Here is a 26,673-nt window from a genome sequence, read left to right as displayed (position 1 = left end):
TTACTGCTGGGATCTCACATCTGTGCTTGGTCTGTACACCACAGACAGAGAAGACTAGAGACTGCTGGCCATCCCTGTGATCTTTGCTTCAGGGAGGCACCATGCTGGGATTAAAGATGGGCCAGATCTGACCTCAGATCACACACACATTTCTCCTGCTCCCACAGCTGAGCCTCTCCATCTCCTGTCCCAGCAGCATCTCTTTCTGGGGACATGGCCTCAGGTCTCAGCTATGCATCTCAAGCCCTGAGGCAGCCAGAATCCCTTTAGTCTGCACAGACACCAGTCCATTGCAGGGAGATCCTGCGGGGCATCGCACACAGCAAGGATGCACTGGGAAGCTGGAGGGACCCGAGGAGCCCGACAGCCTCACTAAACATGCTCCAGCCATGCAGGAGAGGGGTCCCACTGCCTCTGGGGAGCAGCCAGCCCTGCAGGGCTCCTTCCCTGGAGCAGGCTTCTCCCTACAGACCACAGACAATCCCACCTGCCAAGAACGGGGGCGGCCCAGCTCCTACCTTGGTGGAGAGCAGCCGTGTCAGGTAGATCTCTGGAAGAACCTTCTTCCTATGGCTCTGTCTGTGGGACTTCTTATGTTCCACTGACTCGTCAGTTGGGAGAACCTGGTTCCAGATAAAGCACATGGTGAGAGCCCTCTTCCCTGAAAGCATCCCACTAAATTTTCCTTCCAGCATAGAATTTCAACCGCATATAAAATTCAATTAAAAAGCAGTTACTGCTTTATAAACACACCCTTATATGGCTTAAAAAAAGTGATCCATAATACTAATTTTTATGACATTTGTTTCTCCTCTGCTCTTTATTGCCCCTCTCACCCTAGATGAAGGAAATGAACCCATCCATTTTCCTCTGCATGCTGGCCTGTTTGCCCCACTGGGCTGCACTGCACCTTGGGCTCCCAGCAGCAGTGCCCATGGCTTCTGCAGAAACCAGCTTTGCTTGGATTTGGAAAAAGCACAGTATGTAGGAATGCTGGCTTTTTCAAAACAAAAATGAATATTCCACTGGTTAGGTCAGTGAATTATTTTCTATAATGACAAAGCAAGCAACTGACATCCATCTTGGCATTGTTTCACGTGCGAACAGTTGGCTTCCCATCCCTTCTCCCTCCTTGCTCTGCATGTGTGTGTGTGCATGTGTGCTTCTACTTGAGCATGGAAATGCTTGCAGAGAAAAAAAGCCTCAAACCAGACTATAAAATATTGTTGTTGTCCATGACACCTTTTTTCATAACAGCTTTTAGCAGCACTTAGCACTTGGCACTTCCAGCACGGTGCAGCAGCAGGAGCCCACGGGCCTGCTGAGCCCAGGAAGCAGGCGGGATGCCAGGAGCTCCCAGCAGGTGACAGCCGAGGTGTCAGGACGCCACCACTGACACTGTGCCACGCTCTGACCTCGCCCCTGAGCTCTCTGTGCTGCCAGCAGCTCCATCGGACACAGCAACTTCTCTGCCATCCCAGTAATTCTTTATCATGTCCCTCAGTCTATCTACAGATAAAGCTGATCTACAGATCACCTTTCTGCGCCTCTTTGAACCCTGCTGAAGAGAACTAATGAGCCCTGATGCAGCTTGTTCATCACATCTTGCACTACAGCCCACAGAAATAATTTAATATCAGCAGCCCCCACATGCAGCCATCATCCCTGCAGCCAGGAGAGGGGTACTTACCAAGTGGAAGTACTTTTCAGTGTCCAAATCCTTCACTGTGAAAAAGAAGAGAGACACAGTGGCTCAGTCAGGGGGCCCCAAACTGAAATCCACCTACAATGGTGACCTCCATGTCAAGAGGCATCTGAACCCCAGGAATCCCAACACCAAGTTGGTGTTATCAACTACAAGTGATCTCACTGTTTCTCCTTGTTTTGGGGTTGTTTATGGCATTATCAGGCTTGTGACAAAGTCCCCTAGGAGATACTTTAAGGGGGACCTGAGGGATATTTTAAGAGAGACTCAAGAGGGCACGAGAGCAGGGTGAGCACAGGGGCACTCCTGCACTGTGAAGCCCTGCTGTGCCCTGCTGTGCCCCACACCACCAGGATTACTCCGAGCCTCAGCACCAGGGCAGCTCCTTGCCACAGCAGGCAAAGGACTCCTGGAGAGCCAGGCTCTCTGGAGGCAGCCTGGAAACAGGGTTTGAAATTCCTTGTTTAATGTGGATTTTTGTCTCACTTGGTCTGTTTTCATTCAGCACAGCCTGAAACGTAGAAATGCACTGGCAAAGGACTGAATATATGTAACTGGGAGGGAGAGGACTTTTTCAACCAAGTGATTTCAGATTCTTCCTTTTTCTCACTCTGTCAGCACAGATTGGATGCCAGCTTCCAGTGAGGGTGTGAGATAGAAAGGTGCAAACACCTTGAGGGCTGGGAGAGCACCACGAGGCAGAGGGAGGAGATTGGACAGCACACGTTTAGAGCCACCGCATCCCCCAGGAACGGGGGCTGGCAGTGTCTTCCAGCATCCCCAGCCAGAGACCACCCTGACAATGCAAGCATTCCTGCCCAGTCATCAGCAGCAGGGAAGAGGAGTGAGATGTTACCTCTGCTCAGCGTGGTGTCCTTCTTGTCCGTCAAACTCATGGCCAGGGATGCCCCTTCAGGAATCTGTGCAGGAAGGGAAGAGCACACATTGATGATAGGGGCCTTATCAGTGCCTCCCTGGTCCTGTGGACATCCCAGGAGCTGGGGGATGCTGGTGCAATCATAGTTCTGCCACAAACATCCCCTGAACCTGCCCTGCTCTGCCCCTGTCCCTCATTATGTGGAAAGGGAATTTTCAATACAATTACAAGACAGTGAGGCTCTCAAACCCGATGGGAACTGGGCAAATACATGTATCTAAGGTACATTTTTGGATGTGGACACCAGGTAATTTGGAAAAGAAGGAGAGTTTGGCTGTGCAGGGGCTGGTTTGCGATTCCCCAAGGGAGAAGGGGTGGTGGCAGCCTGGGGCTGGCGCAGGCGCTGTGCTGGGGCAGTGTGCCAGCGGCACGGCTGCTGCCCCGATAACCACGCCATCAGCACTCAGCTCCACTTCTGTTTTCCAGGCACGGCTACACACCAGGGAGGATTATGCTTCCAGGCATACCAGGGAATATGAAAATCGTTAAGTATTTCTGGTTTCATTTAATTTTAAACAGAAAAACAGTCAAGAAAACAATCTGATTCACCATGTTTCCTCATATTTTTGGCCTCACTGCCTCGATGGTATCCCTAGCCCCTGCTCTCAGGCACTGACAGTTGTAGCTGCAATTTCAGCAGGAGTGCGGATCAAGAGCACAGTGATACTAATCAGCCAGGCTGGTGGCCCTTGGGAATAAGAGCTTTTTCCCCCCCTCTTTCTGTTGTCAGTAATAACTTGTTTTGCATGAAGAGTGTTAATTAGTTTCTGTGTGTTGCAATATTAACGAGATTCTCGCCAGGGCAGATGTCTATTCCCTGGAAGCTCTCACGGAGCTATGGCAACCTCTCTGCTTGTTCCTGATGATCCCGTTTTGGAGGGGAACCGCAGCTCGCCCTGGAGGCCAGGCAGGCCCCGGGGAGGCAGGGCTCCCCTGAGGGGTCTGGCTTTACCTTGTAATGTGCCAGTGTGTTGAGTTTCTTCCTGCCGTCCTCCACCACCGAGGTGTCATCGAGGTCCCGCAGGATGTAGCTGTCGGTGCTGGTGGCGAACCACTCTGAACACAGAGAGGGGAGAAGTGAGACCCCAGCCCGAAGGAGGCAGGGCAGGGGGGTCTGGGACTGCATGGCTGCCCTGGTGTCTGCCCTCCTGTCCGTGCTGCTTCACCCACTGCTCTGACAGGCACCAACAGCTGCTGCACAACTACAGGTGCTTCATCTGTTTTTACAGAGTGGCTGGTGCCCTGCACCTGGTCCTTACCGAGGTCAACGTCTTCCACCCTTGGCCACTGGGAGTAGGGGACGTTCTTGCAGAAGGCCTCCAGAATTTTCTCTTTCACTTGACTCAGTGTGTCCGTGTCCATGGCTCTGACACTCAGGGAGTCCATCCCACAGCCTTGGAAGGAGACATTGAGGTTCTGCAGGGAGAGGCTGTGTTAGGGCTGTGTTAGGAACAATCTGCCTGGCTCTGCTGGCTCCCAAGAATGCTTGGAACCTGTGGTGTCTGCACAGCTCTGGTTGGTGTGCCCTGGGCCCCAGGCTGATGGAAATCAGGCTGAACTAATGTGGCCATCGATGCTTTACAGCATGAGAAACACTGATTTACAGCCCCAGGGACTGAGGGCTCTGTTGACCAAGGTGGGAGAACTCAGGGAGCAACAGAGCAGCCCCATCTCGTGTTGTCTTAGTGATGGGGTTTGACCACCACAGGCAGGAGGAAGGGTCAGCCCCCATTACCAGCTGTGTCCTCACTTGCTTGGCTCCAACTGGTGATTGACAGGACCACCAAAGCTCATTGCTCAGCCTCTGCTTGATGCAACGGGATCCAGTGCTAAGCCTGCTGCAGGATGGGTTTGCTGCAGTGCAGGGAGCCCTTGAGAGCTCCTGGACAGCAAGACAGGCAGCTGTGAGGGCCTACAGGCTGCCACAGACACCTGCTCGGAGACCAGGGAGGCACAGCTACTGCCTCAGTTGCAGCCCAAAGCTGCAGGGCAAGGAGAGCAACTCTTTCTATAAGAAACCCTCTCTTCCTTTTGTCTGGGTGGGTCCTCCTCTCAGCAGCTGTGCAGACCTAAACGCTGTGAGCATGGCATCTCCCTCTCAGCCCAGCTCTGGGGAAGCCCCAGCACATGGCTACTCACCCTCGGCTTTGCCTCTATGTTCTCCCTCAGCAGCCACTCCTCGTTGAGGGTGTACCTGGCCTTCCCTGTAATGGCATCGATGGAACCCTTGTTAATCTGTTGTTTGATGGCACAGATCAGCAGGAAGAAGGGCTCTCCAACTGTCTCCTGGGGAAAAGAAAGAAGACCAAGTCAGCAAACTGGACCTGCTCGTGACAGGTCCATCAGCAGCACAGCAGGGACGGGCTCTGTGTGGACAGTGAAGGTGCCTCTGCACACCAGGGAGCAGGACGAGTCCACCCCAGGTGCTGCAAACACCTGGTGGGCGCCACTGCCTCCCAGCTCCCACCTGCCTCTCTCTGAGGCTGCTCAGAAGTTTTCAGACTTGTGGCAACATGACAGCGCAGATGGGGAAGAGGACACAACAGCCAACAACAGCCGCAGGCCGTTTTTGGGGATGCTGTAGCTGTCAGCATCAACACACCCCAGCCAAGCTCTGCAGCAAGCACCAGAGCTGTGGAATGCCACCGAGGGCTGTGCCAGCCCGTGCTGCCTCAGGGGCAGAGCTGGGGTGCTGCTCAGAAGGCAGGGGCATATGCACGGCTGTGCTGAGCAGGGACATGCACACATGATACTCAGCAAAATGCAAATGTGCATTAATTTACATGTGAATTACACAGGAACAGGGAGAATCTAGCATACTGTGCTACAGAGATGCTTCCTGCAATCTGACAGGGTGCAGACTGTACAACATGCTGCACTCAACAGGACAAGACAGGGTTGGTGTGCACAAAAACCCAAGAACAGAGATATTTGGGCACCCAGCTTTCTAATGAACATGTCAGGCAAACCCCTCATTGCACAGCCTGGCTTGAACTGAACTCCATGGGAGTCAGCCCACAGTCTGGGCCTGTGGCTCTGGGAACCAGCGCTCATACTTCTCATACCACAGCAGAGCCCTCATCACAGAAAAACAGAGGATCAAGGTCAACAAGCTGTTCCCATGTGACAGCAGGCAAACACACCATTTAACTCCTTACATTCATCAAACCTAAGTTCATGGGAGAAAGGTGAACTGTGGCACTCCTGCAGCAAGAACAAAAAATATACCAGGGAGCATCTATTTCTGATGTGATTCAGCTACGCAGTTTAATGCCAAATTTCTGAGCCACTTCTGCCTGCCGCACTGATGTGCGAGGGAAACACAAGCTATTTTCTTAAGGAACTCTTCAGTGTTAGAGTACACCCCATTCTCCCTAACGCTCACTTTCAATTTCCTTCCAAAGAGGCAAGTGCAAATTCTGCACATTTATGCATTCTGAGCCTCCCCCCTGCACACACAGGCCTGCCATCTGAGAGCCTGCTCAAGACAACAGATACCCCACGGTTTTGATATTTCTCAGCTAGGAACTGCTAAATCCTGTTCAATCTGCTTCTTAATTAAAACTTGGTGATTCTTTTATTCTAATTGCCCTATAAAATTGCTAATTGCTAAAGCAATTAGTTCGATGTCAATTTGGATGCGCTGCATTTGGTGTGGTTGATGATAGGGTGATACAGCAGGGCTGTCAGTGGGCACATGCCGTCTGTGCCAGCAGGGCACTCACTTCCTTGTCAAGGGGAACTTCATGAATACTGGGAAGCTCCCTGGGTCTGCTGCAGGGGTTTAATGATTCCTGCAATGCTCCTGTGAGCAGGCAGCACAAAATGGGCTCAGAGCAGGGCTGCGGGTGCTGGAATGCAGGAAGGCATGGCTTTCAGAATGGAGAGGAAGGTGTGGAGTCAGGAAGTGGAGAAGCTGAGCACCACAAGGAGTGAAGAATGTGCAGAAGACACAAAGAGTTCATTTTGGAGACAAAGGCAGAAGCAAGATATAACAAGGGGACAACACTGACATGGAGATCTCCTTGGGCTGCAGTAACACTGCCCTCATCCTGCAAATTGCAGGACACCACGGGCTAGCCCTGCAGATGGGATCATCAGTCTCTGACACTGGCCATGCTACCAACAGGAACCCTGCTTGTGTCCCATGTCAGCAGGGACAAACCTGAGGCTAAACTCAGGGCTGGGCTCTGGAGCCTTCCCATCCCTGCCACGGGCAGCTCCAGCCACAGGGAGACTGCAGTCTCCAGAAACCTTAAAAAGGGCGAGTCCTGCTGATATGGGAGCTGTCATGGGTTGCAATGAGCATGGGCTGCGTGGGCCAGGCTGGCCCTGGGGCACCCCCCTGCTCACACGAGGCTGCCCTGGGAGCCGTGGGGCTGGGGGTCACTGCAGCCCCCTGCGGGGTGCACGGGCAGCACTGGCCCAGGCCAGATGTCCCCACAGGGACGCAGCTCCGCTGCACACAGCGCTCCTCCGCCGAGATGCTATTTCGGTTTGGCTTTTTGGCTTTCAGGCTCAGGAACCGTGGGATGTTAGGGAAATCTGCAAAAGTGCTAATCAGACAGCGAATTTCAAAGCGGGGAAAGAAGGGCTGGCAGGCAGGGACTAGAGATAAAATGGCAAACTTGTGAAACCTCCAGCATTGTTCGGAAAACTCATCTGGAAAGGAATCAAAACTGTCTTTGGACTTGGCTAGTTAGGAGAAAGGAAGTTTAACCAGAAGAGATCAGTGCTGATTCAGGACAAAAAAATACTTAAAAAAACACAGTCTGGGGCCTTTTTTTCCTCCTATTGTGAATGTATTTTAATGAGACTTCATTTTCATTTTTGACTGAACTGTTATGGGCCCTTAAAGCCACCCAGGGCACTGAAATAACTGCAGTAATGGAAAGCACAGTTCAGGCTGGCAGGACTTGAACTGTTCCACGCACACGGAGCGTGGGAGGGCTTCGGTTTTATATGCTTGGGAAAACAAAAAGGTTTAGAGCACAGACTGGATTCACATGCTGCTGCCCTATTAACACAACTCTGACAAGTTATTATAGATGTCCTCCCAGGAACACACTACAGCCATTTCCAAAATGTTTTGGTGAGCCTAGGGTAGGAACAGCACAGAAAACAGCTGCTTATCACAAGTGCCTGCTAAATTTGGGACAATTATCTGTTTGCATTCTGTGAAATGAAGAACCTCCATCCCACATGCAAAACTTGGGTAAGCTTGGACCCAGACATAAAAGCCAAATTCCAGAACCCTACTTTTCCTTTAACTCCCCAACCCTGTTAGGAGCCAGGCACAATGGTACCATGGTAGCTCATGGAGAAGGCTTTCTTTAAAAGCTTTTTCCACCAAAACTGTAGCACAAAGTAGAGACGGGGACCATTTCATCTACGATTCTCACTCAGTTCTGCAGCCACAGAGTTCTGCACTGACTGTGCAAATGCTGCAAGTCTCCTCTGAGCCCCCGTGCCTCGCAGCAAGCCCCTGCCAGCCCATCCCAACCCCTCCCACACTGAGCCAGCCCTGCCAGTGGACTCCATCGCCTTCAGGTGCCCTCCACATGTGCAGGCACGAATGCCTGTGGCCAGCAGCTCCTTCCCAGCTGAAGACAGCTCCTTCAAATCATTTTCCCCCAAAACACAAATGGACGGGCTGTTAGGCAGAGCATTAATGCGAAACAAATGTTTTGAGCATGTAGCGTTGACTTACAAGGGAAAATACAAGCACTTGGAATTTTTCCACTGCACAACGGCGGGGACTTTCACAGCAGCTGTTTCAAATAGACATTGTGATTAATGGGGATAATTCAGGAATGAAAACCAGGCCCATCATCACATGTCTGACAGAGCAGAGCTACAGGCAGGCAAGCCTTCTTTTTAACCAAGAAATGCCTCTCCGAAGGCAGCAGAGTTTGATCCTTAGGAACACAAGGCACATGGGAGGCCTTTGGCTATCACTGCCATTTACATCACAGCCCTGAGCTGACACCAGCCGTGTGGAAGGAGGTGCTGTCTGTTCCACCACAGCAGCTCCGTCCTCATTTGTGTGGTGGGGAAGATGCCAGCTCTGCTGATCTGGATCAAGCTCCTGTCCCTTTGCACAGCTGGGCTTGTGTCACCTGGGATAAATTTTCTCTCCAGACACTCCCGTCTGATCAATTTATTTCCCTTTTCATATTTCAGGAGCAGCTCAGTGTCGCCTCTGATCCCACCGTCACTGTGGAGCATGTGAGATATCAGAGTCTCCTGGAAATCAACTTGATTGTGCATTTGCTTTCAGAGATGGGAAGGAGGCTGCAGCAGCGCTCTGCAGTGCCATGGCTTCAGGCTGGACATGGGAGCCCTGGAGGGGACTGCAAACACAGCGTGTAGCCTCAGCCCCTGCCAAGAACCTGCTGCAGGTGGATGAAAATGCACATTCAGCCAGCAGCCCAGCAGCTCTGCAAAGGACCCAGTCACCTCACAGGACCTCACAGCCCTGCTCCCACCATACCCTGTTCTCATCCTCGCTCTGCAGGCTGGGGGAAGCCAGCTCACAGCCCACAGCTCACAGCAGCACTGCCCAGCTCTGGGCATGGCCACAGCCCCTGGGCATGGCCACAGCCCCCCGGGCACAGCCACAGCCCCCCAGGCACGGCCACAGACCCCCGGGCACGGCCACAGCCCCTGGGCACGGCCACAGCCCCCGGGCATGGCCACAGCCCCCCGGGCACGGCCACAGCCCCCCGGGCACGGCCACAGCCCCTGGGCACGGCCACAGCCCCCCGGGCACGGCCACAGCCCCCCGGGCATGGCCACAGCCCCCCGGGCACGGCCACAGCCCCCCGGGCACAGCCACAGCCCCCCGGGCATGGCCACAGCCCCCCGGCCCCAGCCCAGCCTGCATGTGGAGCTCCTCTCCATTAGTGAGCCGTGTAATGTGCTCAAGCCTTCAGGCCCACGTGATAAGGCTCCACTTTCCTCTTTTTCTTTTTTCCCTGAGAAAGCCTTCTTGCACAATGTCCATTTTTAGCACAAGCTGGAGCTGGATCAGATGCCTCACATGTGGTCTCCCCTCCCCAAAAGGGAAAATCAGCACTTTTTTTTTCTCCAGTGGTTAACTACAGGCACAAAATCTGAAGATTAAAAAAAAATTTACTGATTTCCTCTTTTCTATCCTTACAAGCTGGGTAGCCGGGCTACACTGGCACAGTCATCCTCATCCACTCCTGTAACTCTTCTTTTATTAGACTGGCTAACTGTGTCGGCTAGAATGAAAGATTATGAACTACAAAACCACTGGCTTTAGGACAAAAAGTGATCATCTGGGATAAGAAGACATCACAATATGTATGCAGACAATACAGAACCACTTCTGTGGATGTAGACACTTTGGGAAAAGAGATTTTTTCAAAGGCTTTTTCAAGGCTCTTCCCGTGGGCATAATGGGGTATCCTCCAATTAACTGCTGTGGAATCAATTAAGTTATTGCTCAATTCTTCTGGGGAATTCCAAACAGAATTGGCAAATGCTGGAGATAAAGCACTGAGCAGATGGACTGCTGATGGCTCTGAGATGCCAAACATTTTCCTGCTCATTACCAAGAGAAGACCTCAGCCTTCTGGGACAGACACCCCAGCTCTCCTGCTCAGATCTGTGCAGAACCACGAGGATGCCTCTGCACAAGAGGCCCCACACACCAGTGGGCACTGACACAGAGCAGCCCCTGCCGTGGTGCCCTCGGCCCTTCTGAGCCTCCCGAGGCAGACACACTGACTGGCCACAGAAACAGCACAAAACCACGTGGGGCCCAAAACCTCCAGCCACTCTGATTATTTTTCAGTCCCCTATGGCTCTTCTCAAGCACAGTGAAAATGCTGATCCATGCTCTGGCTACCATGAAGACTAAGCTCACCAAAATCCTGGGCAGAACTGGAGAAACAACTGAGCTTCAGGTTGCTTTCCTACACGTGAATCATTCAGTTTGCCAAGTGCTAGCGACCATTTGAGTGGCACTGCTAGCAAGTGTCAGGTCCTACACTACCCCCTGCATCCCTCATCCCTGCTCCCACCACAGCAGGGACTGGTTCTCTTACTCTGAGATAGCTGTACATGCAGATGGACATCCAGTTGGTGAGCATCTTCTCCACCACAGATTCTGTCCTCCTCAGCATAAGCTTGGGGTTTTTGGAAGCTGAAGCATCTATTAGATCCACCAAGAGGTCCTTCATGATGCTGGTGTAATACTCCAGTTTCCCATGCAGTGCAATAGTAAGCAGGGAGGCCAGGTTACACCTGAAACACAGAATGATACAGGACTCAAGCCCCAACGAGACTGAAGTGCTGACTGGCACTAAAATACCCAACACACAAAGGCAGTCTTTCAGACACTATTCATGAGCCTTCTTAATGGTGTTAGAAGTTCCAACCCTCATTCAGTGCTGCAGGACCTCAGGTCAGCTTGCACACTCTTACTGCCAAATCAGTGAGTGCTCTTCAGGGTTTATGGCCACCCATCTCTAGCAGAAATGTGTAGGCAAGTGTGACTCAACCATCCACTGAAACACATAGTCCCAGACAAGTCTTTGGTTCTGAAGCCTGTACCTGTCTCTGACAGCAAAGTCCTTCTGTTGCTCGAGAGCATGGACAAATACGATGAGAAAGTGCTTGTTGTTGAGTAAGGTGGAGAACAGAGAAATTCCTTCTTCCATGTTGGGTCTGCAGTTCTCAGGAACCTGAACAAAAATTTAGAAGGCAGACTAAGAAAGCCCTGCTTGTTGTTTTCCTCCACATTTTATCCCTCCTGACGGCAGGGACACCCCTACTGAGCACAGAGATACTACGTAGAAGAGCCCTTCCCTCTACCTGACACAGCCAGCAGCTTTGCTGGCAAGGAACACCAGCTGGGTCAGTGGCAGTGGCCATTCCTTTCTGTTCAGCACTCCTGAGCATACCTGGAGCACTGGGGCCAGTTTGGGGCGCCCCACTAGGAGACAGATGGAGCAAGTGTGGCTGAGGGCTAACAAAACAATTAGTGGCTGTACAAGGAGAGGTGAAGAGGGCTGGGTTTGGTCAGCTTTCAGAAGTTCTAGGGAAACCTTACTGCAGCCTCAGGGTTACAGAGCCAGGAAGGATCCCAGGCCAACGCTTCTCCACAAGAGCAGATTCACAGATCTGCCTTCTCCAGCCAGCCAAAGCTGATCCAGGGCTGGTCTGTGTTCACGGCTAGCCACACCCAAAAGTGTTGGTTCTGTTAGTGGGTTACTCACCTTCCACTCCCCCACCAGGAGTGGATGTGTTTCCTGCACCTGGGAGCCCACCTGGGAGCTGAGCTGCTGGGGTGGCAGGATGTAGCACTCCTCGTAGAGAGAAGAACACTGGAACCAAGCACAGCGTTAGGGGAGGGCACCTGTGGGCTGTGCCCCTCAGGGCAATAAGATGGGGAGACATGTCACTGGGACTAAAGCCACCCATTCCAAAGACATGCACAGGGCTGGCTTATGGAGCCTTGAGACACTTTGCAAGAGCCTCCTGAATGAGCAAACACCACAAGGATGGGGGGAGGCAGACGTCTGCTCAGACGCAAGGCTGCGAGGGCAAGAAGACTGCAAATAGAGTAATGTGACAGCTAGAAAACTCCCAGAAGAGAAAGCTTTACAGAAGACTATATCAAAATAGAGGAGTTCTGGGTGTTTCAACATATGTAACTTTTAAAACAGATGGGATAAATGTTTAAATATCTAGCACTTATATACCAGCCTGAATCTTAAAGCCTCTAGTGTGCAGAGATATGGAGACTGGGTAACAGCAAAACCTGAGTAATAGCTACTAATGAAACACTCTGCAGTCATAAATCATCATCTCAGTCCTCAGCACTGACACACAAGTGCCTCGGGGGTGAAATACAGCTGCAGTGAAGGGCACACAGCCACAGGCGGAGCAGCCGGGGACTGAGCGGCGGCACCAGCACGTCTGCTGCAGGACCCGGGCACACACACTGGGACATCCCACTGGGAGCACCACGCACACAACCTTGGACAGGCAGGAAGGGAGAGACAGAGACATCCAAAGAACTCCCGAGGACTGGCCGAGCTGCTGGGAATGCTTGGGGGCACCCTGCATGGGACAAAAAGCCCCTCTCCTGATTGCCAATTCACCCCTCAGCCACCCTTCAGCCTCTGCTGAATGGAGTGGGGTGACACTGGAGCCCTCGGGAGGAGACCCCAGCACTGTAATTGTGTGGGAGCTCTTTCACAGGAGGTGTGCGATGGCCCCAAACAGGAAGCCAGAGCAACTCCTGGGGCAGCTGCCGCCAGCTTCTGTCATGTGCGAGCAAGCTCGACCTTGTGTGACACCCCAGGAGGTGCGGCTCCACTTTTGATGATAATTAAGGTTGAAATATGTGACAAGTAAATACATAACAGTGGAATGATTTTGTGACACTGTAAAGGCCCTGTAGCAGAGCCCTAAACTGGGTGGGACATATCTGGGAGCAATGAGGAGCCCGTGACACGCGCTGTCTCCTTACTTTGGGGAAGAACGTCCTGGTGACAAAGTGCTTGTACTCCAGGAAGGGGATTCCCTGGCTGCGGTTTAGCTCCTTGGTCAGGTCTGTCATGTCTGTCTGCAGCTCTGCAAAACCTGGTACAAAGAGACCCACAGATGGTGAGAGCCCAGTCCTTCATCAGCCGAGAGAGGCTGGCACTGGAAAGCAGAGCACATCCCATCTCTGCCCCTGCCATGCTGTGCCCTTGCGGGGGCTGAAGCCGTTTGCTCTGAGCAGCACATTCCCATGGGGGTTTAACCATCAGCCTGTACACCTTGCCCCAGCTTGACAGAACATTCTGTGCTCCAGGAGCCCCAGTGCCCTCGGCACAGGATGTCAGCCGATGTGGCATGATCATGGACTGTGGGGCGGCGGGTGCCAACACTGGAACTCTTCTGCCATTGCTCTTCGAGGAGCATGCTGCAGTTTCTGTTGCGCCCAAGAGGAAAGCACGCTGAAGGCTGGTGTGACCTTCAAGCAACCCTCTGACACAGCCAAGGGCCATCAACCCAGGGCAGAGAAGCTGGTGGCACTGGAGATCAGTGGCTTGTCCAAGCCAGGCAGCAGGACAGTGGCAGGGCCACACTTCCAGCCACTGAGCCTCATTCCCAAACCCTGTAAAAACTCACAGGCGATCACAGAAATTCTCCTACAAATAGTTCTATAAACTTCTACAGAGCACAAGGTGAATTGCTTCAAGCCTGCTAACCTGACATCTTGCTCCTAGCCATGGTTCCTCGGCACCCAGACAGTGACTTACCTTTGCGGATTTCCTCGCGGATCTGCGACTCCATCTCCTCCATCTGGAGCAGGGTTTTCTGCCAGTAGCGCTCAGCTCTGCGGCTCTTTGTGCAGAACACAAAGAGAGCTGGAAACGAGGAAGAGAATAAGCCTTTTGGACCCGGGCTCAGGAGCAGCTGCAACTGGGATCAGAGCAGTTCTCCCTGACACAAGTGCAGAAAGCTAAACCCAGAGTTGGTTTCACACCTACCACCAGACTGGTATCTGCTCAGGCAGTTGTCGATTATCTGTAAATAAGTAGAACCAGCTGGAATTTAATGATCGTGCTGTAACTGTCATCTTCAATTTAGGTCTGGGCTGTCGGTATTCAGCTTAACTGTGTATTAATGTGTTCCAGCTGATTAATGAATACAGAATTGAGGACGTTTGCCACCTGTATTACAGTGTTCATATCTGACAGTCTTCCCATGCCTCCAGAAATATGTTTCTAATAATGGGTGATACAGCTAGTAAATAGGGTGCATTAGAGCCTTTGTTAAAAATAAATTAAATCCTTACTCTAAAGCCCTCATCTGCTGTGAACTGGCAGGTTTCTTGCTGCGCAGTCATTCTGGGCATGTGATCAGCAGGGACCCTAGCCCAAGGACAAAGGTGTGCAGCAAGCTTCCAGCCAGGTACGTACACTCATGTGCCTGCTTCAGATTTGCAGGTAAGGATGCTGGCTCTGCTCTTCCTACTGGGCCAGGCACCTGCCACTGCTTGTTCCCGATGCCAGGATCTTGGCCTAAGAGCACCTTTAGAATGGTCTGGGACAACCATGCCTGTGACCAAGATCAGTTTCTCACATCCTTCTTTCTTTTGTATTATAGTAACTACTAAGTATTTGGGGAAAAGGGTAAGTTTATAAATATCACAGGTTGAAGTAACAGAGTTGAGCTGTGGTTTCAGCCAGGAAAAGCTCTGTGCTGCAGGGAGCTGTGGCCCTAGCACAAGCTGTGTGCCATACCTGCTGCACCCAGACTAGCTTCAGGTACTGCACAACTGCAGCACTCAGAGCTCACGCCTCCACATGCAAAGAGAAAAACCTTGCCACAGCCTGGAAACATCTCTTTCTTTCCCTTACCTACAACAGAGAGGACCAGCAGGATGCTGCAGATAACGATGGAGACAATGATGGCGGTTTCTCCTCCCCCAAGGTGAAGCATGGCAATTGTGTAGTTGAACTTTCCGACTTGGATCTGAGGAAGGAGAAGGAGGCAGGAAAAGCAGGAGCTGAGCAGCAGGTTGCCAAAGGGCGGGGAGCAGGGAGGGACACCGGGCAGCACTCAGCAGACCCTCACTCTGAGCGAGCTGGCACAGCCCCCCAGGCCCGGAGCGAGGGAGGGAGCCGGGCTGTGCCCCTCACTGCCACACCCTGGGCATCTCCAGGGAGCCCAGCTCCCTCCTGGGCTCTGGGCATGCCAAGGCCACACCAGCAGGCTGTGATGCTGCAGTGGCGCCAGCCCAGCGCCAGCACGGGGCTTTGGTGGCAGAACTGCAGGTCCCGTGGCCCCACTGCACCTGCCCCAGGAGAAACAGCCCTTTCCTGGAGAGCCCCTGGCACTGCCCAAGGCTGCCTGTGCTGCTCTTACTAGAAAATCACTTCCACTAATCATCAGCTTCTTTATGGCTCTGAACAGCCCTTGGAGGCCTGCTGCACTCGCTTTTCTCCTCCCAAATCAGAACGGCTGCCACCCAGAAGAAGTAGGGTTAAGCAACTTTAAAGTCCTTGAAATACAAATAAACTAAGGGAATAAAAACAAACTAGACCATAGCCGAGTAATGATCTTGTGGCTAAAGCAGTGAAAGGGGTGTCAGAAGGTGCTGGCTCTGCTCCCAGCCTGTACTTCTTGTGACAACAAGCACAAACCACTGGAGCTCAGTCCTTGGGTCTCCTGATCTCCAGAAGGGAAGAGGCCAGCACATATCACAGGCTGGCAAGTTACTGGGTGCCGTTTACAAACAGCTCTTTGGGCCCTTGGGATGAAAGGATTCCACAGCATCATCTGATAAGGAAAACTCATGACCACACAAGGCTTTCGCTTCTGGAAATGTGAGTTTCACTTCTCCCAAGGAACGAGAAGTGAGAGAAACTTGGGAAAAAAACCTTGAAATCAGGTGGGAAAGAGCTCCAATATCTTATTATTTTAATTAATCACTCGATTAATCAAAATTAATCTTCATTTCCTGTGTTATGGAATGCCTCTGGGAAAGGTGCCCACTGGGGTGAAATTCCAGCAGCTCTCAGCCACTGGACCAAAGCTGCCCACAAGCAGGATCTTCCACCACCTGCACCACCAGACACAGAGCTCCATCCTGAGGGAAATCCAGCCCTAGCTCTGGGAGCATGGGTGAGGGCATGGCTGCTGCCAGGGGAAGGCTCCAGGCACTGACAGCTTTGGTCTCTACCCTGGCACACTGTCCAAGAGCCGTGGTGCTGGCCAGGGACACGAGCCACAGCACTGCAAGAGCACCCGGGCAGGTTCACTCAGCGGCCTCACAGCCACACGCCCAGCCTCAGGATCTCCACTTTTTCCCTCTGAAATGCTGCAATGAGGCAGCTCCTTAAGGTGTTTTGAGTCTTTCTTCCCTCACCAGCTCAGCCTTTCGCATTTTTCAGAGAAAAAAAATCCCTCAGCTGCTGTTTAATTCAACGCTTAAACTGTTTGGTCATAAACAAAGATGAGCCTGAATGTCTTGACAAGTCTCTCTAGTGTAGCTGGAGAGCTCTACTCAACACTCAGTGCGAGTCAGGCAAGGCCCCTGCAGATCCTGCCCTGTGTCACCAAAGCCATTTCTCGTGTGTGACAAAGCAGCAGCCACTCGTGGAACGGCAGGCAAGGGCCTCAGCCACACAGGTATGAATATAAGCAGATTAACTAGCTGCACCTTCATTGCTGGTGCACTCTGAACACCCTTGTGATATTTAGGGCTGGGTATCACTCTCCTGCTTCCTGGGGACTTGCCGTGGTTGGTTAATGTCACACCAAGACTAGCAAACTCAAAAATTCCTTTTCTTCCACAAAGGAATTCCCCTGTTTCTCAGTTCTTACAAAAAAATGTTTTTAAATTACCCTGTTTAAAATTCCTGTTAAGATGACTCAAGAAATTCTGTTACTTCTGCATTTCCATGTTTCCAGTTTGCAACAGAATTTCATACACCTCCGAGTGCTGGCAGTAAACGGGACAATCCTGTCAGCAAACTGGCAGCGCACTGTGCCTCTCTCCTGGGCAGCCCAGCTCCAGAGCTCTGCAGCTGCCTCCAGCTCTCCTTGCTCTCCCTGCCCATGCCTCAGGCCCCCATCCATCCCCTGCCGGCACACGGACTGGGAGAGGGCAGTGGGGGTCTCCCATGGGGCTGGAGGCATTTTCTCTCCAGATACACAGCCATGGTCACATCCCTGCGTGGCCACGGGCTGGGTCTGACATGAGGGAAACTGAGGCAAGCACAGCAGCTCAGTCCAGCCCTCTGGAAAACAGGACAGTAACAAACTGTGGGCAGTTGCAGACACAAAGAGAAACTGCAGCCCTGAACACTGAACTCAGCAGCAAGAAAGCAGCAGCCTTTGGAAGCCCTGAGTGCTGCTGTCACCCTCCTGTCAGAGACCCAGCTGGGTGAAGGGTGGGCTCTCATGGCCACTCACAGCCCTTCTGCTGGTGGGGCAGAGCCGATGGCTTAGAGCTGCAAGGAAATCCCCAAACACATCCCATGAGGAGCAGGAAATCAGTGCAGGCCACCACACCTGCCTGCCTGAGGCCTCAGTGTGCCTCTCAGAGCTGAGCAGTGTCCCCGGGCACGGCACTGGAGCTCAGCGGGCAGTGCTGGCTCGGAGCAGCCCTCAGCCCAGCCCCTGCAGCCTGCTGACCGCTGCCCTGCGGCAGCACAGCCTGCTCTGGCCGCTGTTCCCCTGGGCAGCCTCCTGCAGGGCGAGCTGGAGCTGGCAGGGGTGTGCAGGGTGTGCGGGGTGTGCAGGGTGAGCTGGAGCTGGCAGGGGTGTGCAGAGTGTGCAGGGCGAGCTGGAGCTGGCAGGGGTGTGCAGGGTGTGCAGGGCGAGCTGGAGCTGGCAGGGGTGTGCAGGGTGTGCAGGGTGTGCAGGGTGTGCAGGGCGAGCTGGAGCTGGCAGGGGTGTGTGGGGAACACAGGGTGTGCAGGGACCCCCCTGCCCGCAGAGCCCACTCACCGTCACCGGCAGCTGCCTCTCCGAGGAGCTCAGCGACTCGTTGATGGAGCAGTGGATGACTTTGTCTGAAACAATCTGGATCTCACACGAGATCAGGCCGATTTTCACCTGGTATTCATTGCTCTCCAGGCCCAGGCTGTCAGGTTCTTTCTAAAGGCAGGAAAAAAATCAGGATGTCAGGCTGCAGCATAGCAGTCAGAATGGCAATCGATCTTCCTGCCTTACTTTCCATATTCCCTGCTGTTTTGCAGACCTGGGAAGACTCTCCCTCACCAAGGACATTTTTCCAGCACTCTGCAGGAAAGCCAAAACCAGGCCATTCCCCATTTTCCTGTTTCCCATTCTTCACTCAGCATGGGGCATAGGATGAACAAGCCCCTCATGGAACCTGGAAAAATCTGCTTTTGATCGGACCTGCTGTGCATGGAAGATAAGGATGTAAGCACCCATCTGGGAGGGGGGAAGGATGTACAACGGAGGGGACAGCCAGGGGATGCGCCTGCAAAGCCTGAGAAAGGGGGAGCACATTTCTGGAGCACGTTGCAAACCATTAGGATATCCTGCAGCAAACAATGGCCTTTGAATTACTATTGCTCATTGTCCAGGCCAATCAGCTTCTGCACCCCAACTTCCTTGTGCGCTGAGCTGAATTCAGTAGCCAAAAGAGAAGAATGAATGATCTGTTACTGCAGGAATAAACACCTATTGTCAGGCCCTTCTGCAGCACCTGCCTGGTTTCAGGCCAGGGCATTGTAGTTCTTTTCCACATGTCCAGTATTTAATTTAGCCCCTTGCTAGAGCACCCTCCCCAGGCAGCTCTCTGGCATCATGCCTGAGAAGGCATCCCCAGACCATTTCCTGGGGTGGAGAGGTGCAGAAGCTGCAGGCTGAGCCAAAATCAGCTGCTCCTGCCACCCCAGTTCCCATCCATGCCTTTCTCTGTCCTGTGTCTGTGGACAGTCCCCGTGCTGGTATTTAGGACTGAGGAGCTGCCCAGGGTGGAGATGGCAGCACGCAGACAGAAGCAGAGCTGTAACCACCACCCTCTTACATGTATGACCAGAGTTAAGGGCTCGCCAGGATGGTGCTTGATCCACTTCTCCTTCTTGGCTGTGGAGAACTGGGGGTCAGCGTAGTAGCCCAGGCTGAATTTGCTGACGTGCAGGGCCTCCTCGGGGTACATCTCCTCATCCAGGGCCGAGCGCTCATCAGCGTAGAGGCGCCCGTTGAGGTAGAAATCCACAGGGGCTGGCTTGGTCCCCGCAGTGACGTTGGAGGCAGCTGGAGAGGGGCAGGTGATGGCCGTGTCCGTGTGCACCTTGCAGCGCTGAAAGAGCAGCACGAGCCCGTCAGAACCCAGCCCAGAGCGCTCCCAGCCCGCCCCGAGGCACGGCCAGGCCCGCACCTTCCCAGCTGGAGCAGGCACAGCCCTGCCCACACGGGGCACAGCCCTGCCCATGGGGCACAGCCGGCCCACACGGGGCACAGCCCTGCCCACACGGGGCACAGCCCTGCCCATGGGGCACAGCCAGCCCACGGGGCACAGCCGGCCCACACGGGGCACAGCCGGCCCACACGGGGCACAGCCCTGCCCACACGGGGCACAGCCCTGCCCACACGGGGCACAGCCGGCCCACGGGGCACAGCCGGCCCACACGGGGCACAGCCCTGCCCACACGGGGCACAGCCCTGCCCATGGGGCACGGCCGGCCCACACGGGGCACAGCCCTGCCCACACGGGGCACAGCCGGCCCACACGGGGCACAGCCCTGCCCACACAGGGCACAGCCAGCCCACACGGGGCACAGCCGGCCCACACGGGGCACAGCCCTGCCCATGGGGCACAGCCGGCCCACACGGGGCACAGCCGGCCCACACGGCACAGCCGGCCCACACGGGGCACAGCCGGCTCACACGGGGCACAGCCGGCTCACACGGGGCACAGCCGGCCCACGGGGCACAGCCCTGCCCACACGGGGCACAGCCCTGCCCACACGGGGCACAGCCGGCCCACATGGGGCACAGCCGGCCCACACGGGGCACAGCCCTGCCCATGGGGCACAGCCGGCCCACATGGGGCACAGCCGGCCCACACGGGGCACAGCCCTGCCCACACGGGGCACAGCCGGCCCACACAGGGCACAGCCCTGCCCACACGGGGCACAGCCAGCCCACATGGGGCACAGCCCTGCCCACACGGGGCACAGCCGGCCCACACACCCACCGTGTGCTCCCTGCCGATGCCACGCACAGCCATGGACACGTTCTGCACCAGCCCAAAGCCTCTGCCTTCCAGCGTGATGATCCTGCCCCCGCTGCCACAAGGGAAGAAAGAGAGGCTGACTGCAGAGGACAGTGCAGCAGTGGGATGCGAGGGCTGCATCTTCCTCCCGTCATTTTCTCAGAGATGTTTCCAAACTGCCTGAGCAGAAAATGTGACCCAACGGCCAAAGTCTTCTACTTATAGCACAAGTAGGAAGCTACCTACACAGCTACCACAATGTCACAGAAGAAAGGAAGGAAGGAGGAGCAGATGCTCTGGTGGAAAGGGGGGAGCCTCTTCCAGCATCAGTGAGCTGTCCCCCTTCCTTCCCACTGTCCAGAAGAGCAGCCTCTGCATGCCAGGGTATGCAGCAGGCATCCTGGCCACTGGCCATGGAAGTGACCTGTAAAGTGATGGCCAGGACACATCCCCTGCCCTTGCCCCCCTTGCCCCTGCCCTGCAGCAACCCACACAGAACTGTGAGACTTGGAGAGGGAAACATCCCTCATCCTACATCTTCCAGGAAGTTATGATTTAGATCAAAATGTGAAAATTGCTGTGTTTTGAATCTGCTTGGGGGGAATGCAACACATGAGCTTCCCACTGTGCAGTCAACTAACAAGATTAATGAGCAGCCCCAATGTGCACAAGGCAGAGCAAGGGCTGGAGAACCATCACCACTCATCTGCACCCTAGATCAACCTTCCCCATATCACATTTGACTTTCTTGGAGTATTTGCCAGGGAACAGGCAAGACTCAGAAGTCCTGTTATCTGAAGAGCACTCCAGGCACAGTGACTTTGGGCACGAGGCCCCAGGGTTCTCTGAAGCCTGGGGATATCACTAGGAAGTTATGACCCAAGTTTCTCACTAGCCTGTCACATCTGCAGACTAGTGTACAATTTTGCATTGGCTTTGATTTTGGTTATATGGATTATTTTATCAATACGGTAAGAGAAATCAGAACCAGCTAAATTTTTACACAAATTATTGGCACCTCATGGTCAATAGTCCAGCAAGGTGCTGAAGCAGTCAGACTGCAAGAGCCACGCCAGAGGCTGGAGAGAGCCTGCAGTTGGCATCCTCATTCTCTGAAATTTGGGAACGGCTCTAAGTACCAAGGAAGCAGACTAAGGTGACTGAGGAACACCCCAGTGGTTTCCTTTGTGACTGCAGGCAGGACATTCTTCCCTTGTCTCTTTTTAGACACTGCTGTAGCCGCTCAGCAGTTGGAAGCCTGGCTGAGTCATGGCTCTGCCTTTGCCCTAGCATTCCCACAGCCTGCAGCCTTGGCATTGTGCTTGGGAACAGAGAGCTTTGTTCCAAGAGGGTCAGACCACCAGAGCCTGCTCCTGCTCGGCCCTGGCTGTGCTTTCAGCGATGTCCTGCTGCCCTCCCAGATTTCCTGGTCAGCCCTGGGTTTTTCAGCCTCCACAGGTGAGGAGGGCGGTTATTTCACTATGGTATCCAAATGAACAGAAGTCTGAGAACTCCACTGAGATGTGAAACTAAAAGCAACACACTTTAAAAATTAAATACTGTGACCTCGGGGAAGGTTGAAATCCAAAATTACAAATCTCATCCTCCAGCAGTTTTACTGCCAAGAAAAATCCTCAGGGTCTCATAGAGCCCCCACCTGGGCCTCCCCAAAACACTCATGAGGTGTGTTACCAAGGCTGTATTTTTACCAACAATACCACAGTATTGTTACCAAGGCTGACATTTTCCCACTTGTAAATGCATCAAAATAAGCTATGTACAATCCTGGTGTATGACATTTCTTCTTCTCCTGTGCTGGGGTTACCCTGGAGCACCCCAAGAGCAAGCTGAGGTGCCCTCTATACCTGTCCAGCCCAGGGCTGAGAAGCCCCTTACTCCTGGCAGGACCCTCTCCCCTTGGAACTCACCCCCTCTTTCCCAAGCTGCCTCAGCTAGGGCAGGATCTCACCTGATCTGGCTCTTTTTGGGGTTGATGTCCGATATAACCGGGTTCTTCTCATACTTGAAAGTGATGTTGTGGCTGGCACAGGACTTGTTCTCGAACTGCACGCAGACCGGCACGGCCGCGGTGAGCTCCGCGGCGGGCATGGTGCAGGTGATGCTGCTGTCCGTGCGGCTGCGGGGACAGAGGGTGAGCGGCAGCCTGGCCTCACACACACCCTGACAGGCAGCTGGCAGCCCCCATGACAGGTGACATGCTGGCTGGCATGGCACTCGCTCCAGTGCCACGCCACCCAGCTGCTCCTGCAGGCCTGCTGAGGGCAGCTGCAGCTCAGCCCCCGGCGCTGGGCCCGAGCACACTGAGGGAAGGGCAGGCAGGGGATGCCACGCCAGCATGCAGTGGTGTCCCCCACCAAAACCCTCGCTCTGCCTGACTTCTTGGGGGACAATACCAACCTCTCATCACTACCCCAGTGCCAGCCCCCAGCCCTGCTCCCACCTGAGGTCCGTGCACTGCTTGGAGGAGTTGATGAGGACACGGAGCTCTGAGCCGACATCCAGCCTGCTGCCTCTGATGGTCACTCTTGTTCCTCCTGCCTTCGGGCCATTCAGAGGAGCTATGGACTGCACCACAGGAAGCTAAAAACAGAGGGGAAATCTGTTTTCTAGCCTGGTAAATCTGCAGCTGGATATTCCACACTGTACATGGGAATTGATTAAGAAGTTCAAGTAAGAGTTCCAGCACTGTAAGGCTCAAACAGCAGCACAGCAAAAGCTTTTGCTGGCAAGATTTCAGAAGAAGAGAAGCAATACAAACGCTAAGGAGTAAGATCAAATAAAACCTCTGTGACTCTCAGTGGTCCCTAAATACTCACTGTAAATGAAACATGGGGCCAAACAGGAGCCCAGGATCTCACCATTCCCTTCAGATTTCCAGCAGGAGGTCCAGAGCCAGTGATAGCACAAAGTCCATCAATAAAAGGAAATTTCTCACTCATTACTTCCCTCACCATCTCAGCCCTTCTAGATCCATGTCCTCCTAAATGCAAGGATAATGTTAAAGCCCCACTGGACGACGGCCTTGAGATCAGTAAAATGGCCACCTGGGTTTAGATAATTGAATATCAGACCCCTGCTAAGGAAGCTTCAAATCTGCATCTCTTGAGGCAACAGGAACTGAGGGGGAAGTTACTTTGCCTCTTGCCATTTGCAGCATAAATTAGCGTGTATGTTATCTGTGTTTGCAGCCCCTGGAAATCTTCCTGAGATTCATGAGCTGGAGGCTTTGATAACTCACGTGGCACTGAGCCCTCTTGTCTGCTCACAGGCACCCCAGGAGAGGCTGCTGGCAACATCCCTGCTCCGTTTGAGTCATTTGAGCAGGATGGCCAGGGCAGAGCAAATCATGATCCTGAGACCCTTCCACAGGGCACTGGTGGCTCCCTCTCAGACAGACCCACCCAGCCCATCCCTCGCTCGTGCAGAGCAGACCCTCGGCCCTTGCAGGTGGGCAGTGCAGTGCAGGCTGAGCCTGCTGTTAATGCCTTGCCTGGCAGTCTCTGCCACACAAACCCGGGTGTTAACATCTACCCTTGTTCTTGTCCTACACTCAGATGGCTTTGCTCCTCTATTGACATTTCCTCTGTCAGTTCTGACCGTCACCCATTTCCACCAGATCTGTTTTGCTAATTTCTATTTCTCTGGTGTCTGCAGGCAGCTGTCTCCTGGCCTTGGCCCTTAACCCACATATTCATAAGTACAGCTACAGCATCAGCAGAGAGGATTATTCCTGTTCCCCAAAGCCCTTCCCCTTAGGCAGAGCCAGGGGCTGCTGCTCTTGGTGAACTGCCAGCACCAATCACCTCTATCCCAGCTTTGGCAAATCCAGCTCATCCACAGGCAGCTATAACGTCCTGAAGAAGCCTCTCCCTCCTCCTCAGTACAATTACAGCTGAATTCTGTCTCTTCTAGGCATGTATAATGGGGACTTTGAAAGATGTAGCACACAAACAGTATGTGGTATTTCATGAAGTACCTTCCTTGGAAGGGCAGTTCTGAAAGGCTTTTAAACTTTTCCAGGCAACTGTACCAATGCCCAAGCTCAGGTCTCACCAAGACCAGCCTTACATGGTATAGGCTGCTCCATTTGCATGCCATCAGATGGGAGAGGAAAACCAAGAAACAAGAGTGTTGCTTGGTCTGCACATGGTATGAAAGCTACTTTCAGTGTGACACAGCTCCATTGTGCAGTGTCCCCCCGCAACACGTGTACAAGGCAGAGCACTCCCTCATGTCTGCTCCAAGCTTTGCTAAGACAAACAAGACAGACAGACAGAGACAGACAGAGAGACAGCAGTTTTCTACTGTGCCACCCAAGCAGGAAGGGCTCCTCTCCCTCTCCAGGGAGGAGCCTGCTCCCTAAGCTTGCCCCAGAGCTGCCGGCACAGGGCTGCCATGGACCCAGGCTGAGGTCAGGCTGGGCTTTGTTCAGCATTGGTGCTTCCACAGGTGTTTCCTGAGAGGCTTTTCCTCGCATGTTAGGAGCTGGTGAAGGAGCTGCCCAGCCCTGTTCCACTCTCGGGGCCCCTCTCCCCCCTCTCAGCCAGCAGTGAGGGATGTGCCAGCTCAGCACACACATCCTGAGGATCCCCAAACCTAGGGGGCTGCTGGGATGTGAACCTGGACACCTGGAAACTGTGGAAATGGGATCTGGGAACGCCTGCTGAGACTGGCCTGGCTGTGCCATCGCTCCCCAGCCTCGCCCATGCAGTGTCAGGCCTGGCTCTGCTGGGTGCTGGGGTGTGCCATGCCTGTGCTGGCTGCATGCTCTCAACTCCCTGAACAAACACCCAATCTGTCATTGGCTTCAGGGTGGGAGAATCACACTCCATGATCTGCCCCAAACCCCTCACAATGGCCACCAGGAATCAAAGTGTTTTCTGGGGCTCCAGGTCTCCTCCCAGGCCAGCAACTTGCAGCACAGACTGTCCTGCCCCAGCTGAAGCTGCTGTGGAGGCACAAAGGCTCCAAGCACTGCACGTGCTCTCAGCACCCACCCAGCATGGCTGTCCATGAATACTGTCCAAGAAGAAGGTTCATGTTGGGAAGAGAAAAAATGCATGGATTTCTCTCCAGGTTTATAGAGATAAAAGCTATCTTTGTGAAACAGCACAAAGTTATAAAGGGCTTTTCATTGCACAGTGACATGGGGTTAGCTTCAGTGTAATCCCTACACATTATTTCATGCAAAAACTAACACAATCTCTGCAGCAAAAATATCAGTTCTGAACAATGTGAGTTCATGCAATGTAACTTACACAGCACAAAGGGGCTTCACAAGTCTCAAAAAATCTCACAGGTTGTAACAACACTTCAGCAAAAGAGGTAGAAGAAAACTGAGCTCCTTTTCATAGCAGGAGAATTGCCAATAGAGCTGGAATGCGACAGACCCCTGCAGGAGCTGAGTCTGGGAGCGTGGCTGTGCTGCCAGCATCCTGCTGTGGCCCTGCCACACCCCACACAGGTAACCACAGGTGAGGTGACGCCTCAGCAGCTCCTTAAGGACCCCAAGATGTAGTTGTAGATCCTATTTCTCAGCCAGCTGGGGGAGGCATGGGGAGCTGCACACCACTTTAAGGGGCACAGGAATCACCAAAGTAACACTCACCACGTAGGAGTAGCGCTCCCTGGACCTCCCCTCCCGGCTCACGTTGACCGTGACCACGTCTGAGAACGCCTCCGCAGCCTCTCCGGTCTGGCACACCACTCTGTGGAGGGAGGAGGCGGATGGCAGCGGTGAAGGGCAGCAGCAGCTGGCTCTGCCTGGCCCAGGCACATGCAGGGGCACGCAGGGGCCGTGCTCCCTCCCGGCTCCCCCACTCACGTCTCAGAGACGACGTATCTGTGGGGCAGTGGGGCGCAGCGCACGGCGCCCACGCGCACGGCGCCCGCGATGTCGCTGAAGCGCCGGCCCAGGTTCCTCCCGCGGATGGTCAGCAGCGTGCCCCCCTCCAGCGGCCCCCGCAGCGGCTCGATCTGCAGCACCAAGGGGCAGGGCACAAGGTCAGAGCATCACAGCGTCCCACAATGGGCTGGGTTGGAAGAGACCTCAAAGATCATCTACGATTCATGCCATTGGCAGGGACACCTGCCACTAGACCGGGTCAGGGGAGAACCAGGAGCTTCTGGCCTCCATCCCTGAGCCAATCCTGGTGTCCAAGCACCACCTGAGCCCTGTGGTGGTGAAGCAGACAGAATCACTCCTCACACTCCTGCTTGCCCAGTGCACCCAACACCAGAGTCTCCTCGCTCCGGCTTGGCAGAGGAGAAACCACCACACTT

The 26,673-nt window shown here is 53.8% G+C and overlaps 1 protein-coding gene across 2 annotated transcripts in view; it reads right to left on the bottom strand.

Moving 5' to 3' along the window:
* PLXND1 (plexin D1) overlaps positions 1-26,673 on the bottom strand; it is a 68,307-nt gene that overhangs the window by 8,603 nt on the left and 33,031 nt on the right. For both annotated transcript variants that reach the window (XM_074550255.1, XM_074550254.1), the window contains exons 13-31: positions 26,216-26,367; positions 26,000-26,099; positions 22,832-22,971; positions 22,340-22,507; positions 20,353-20,443; positions 19,180-19,455; positions 18,129-18,278; positions 15,032-15,146; positions 13,928-14,035; positions 13,150-13,262; positions 11,891-11,998; positions 11,226-11,356; positions 10,718-10,916; positions 4,782-4,928; positions 3,902-4,058; positions 3,595-3,698; positions 2,562-2,625; positions 1,691-1,725; positions 519-623 (exon numbers count right to left, since the gene is read on the bottom strand). In XM_074550255.1, coding sequence (XP_074406356.1) covers positions 519-623; positions 1,691-1,725; positions 2,562-2,625; positions 3,595-3,698; positions 3,902-4,058; positions 4,782-4,928; positions 10,718-10,916; positions 11,226-11,356; positions 11,891-11,998; positions 13,150-13,262; positions 13,928-14,035; positions 15,032-15,146; positions 18,129-18,278; positions 19,180-19,455; positions 20,353-20,443; positions 22,340-22,507; positions 22,832-22,971; positions 26,000-26,099; positions 26,216-26,367 — 2,463 coding nt within the window. The remainder of the gene's footprint in view (positions 1-518; positions 624-1,690; positions 1,726-2,561; positions 2,626-3,594; positions 3,699-3,901; positions 4,059-4,781; positions 4,929-10,717; positions 10,917-11,225; positions 11,357-11,890; positions 11,999-13,149; positions 13,263-13,927; positions 14,036-15,031; positions 15,147-18,128; positions 18,279-19,179; positions 19,456-20,352; positions 20,444-22,339; positions 22,508-22,831; positions 22,972-25,999; positions 26,100-26,215; positions 26,368-26,673) is intronic.

This window comes from Zonotrichia albicollis, chromosome 12 (assembly GCF_047830755.1).
Source record: "Zonotrichia albicollis isolate bZonAlb1 chromosome 12, bZonAlb1.hap1, whole genome shotgun sequence".
Lineage (NCBI taxonomy): Eukaryota > Metazoa > Chordata > Aves > Passeriformes > Passerellidae > Zonotrichia > Zonotrichia albicollis.
Note: the sequence above shows the minus strand (reverse complement) of the source record. Positions and strands in the feature narration are given on the sequence as shown.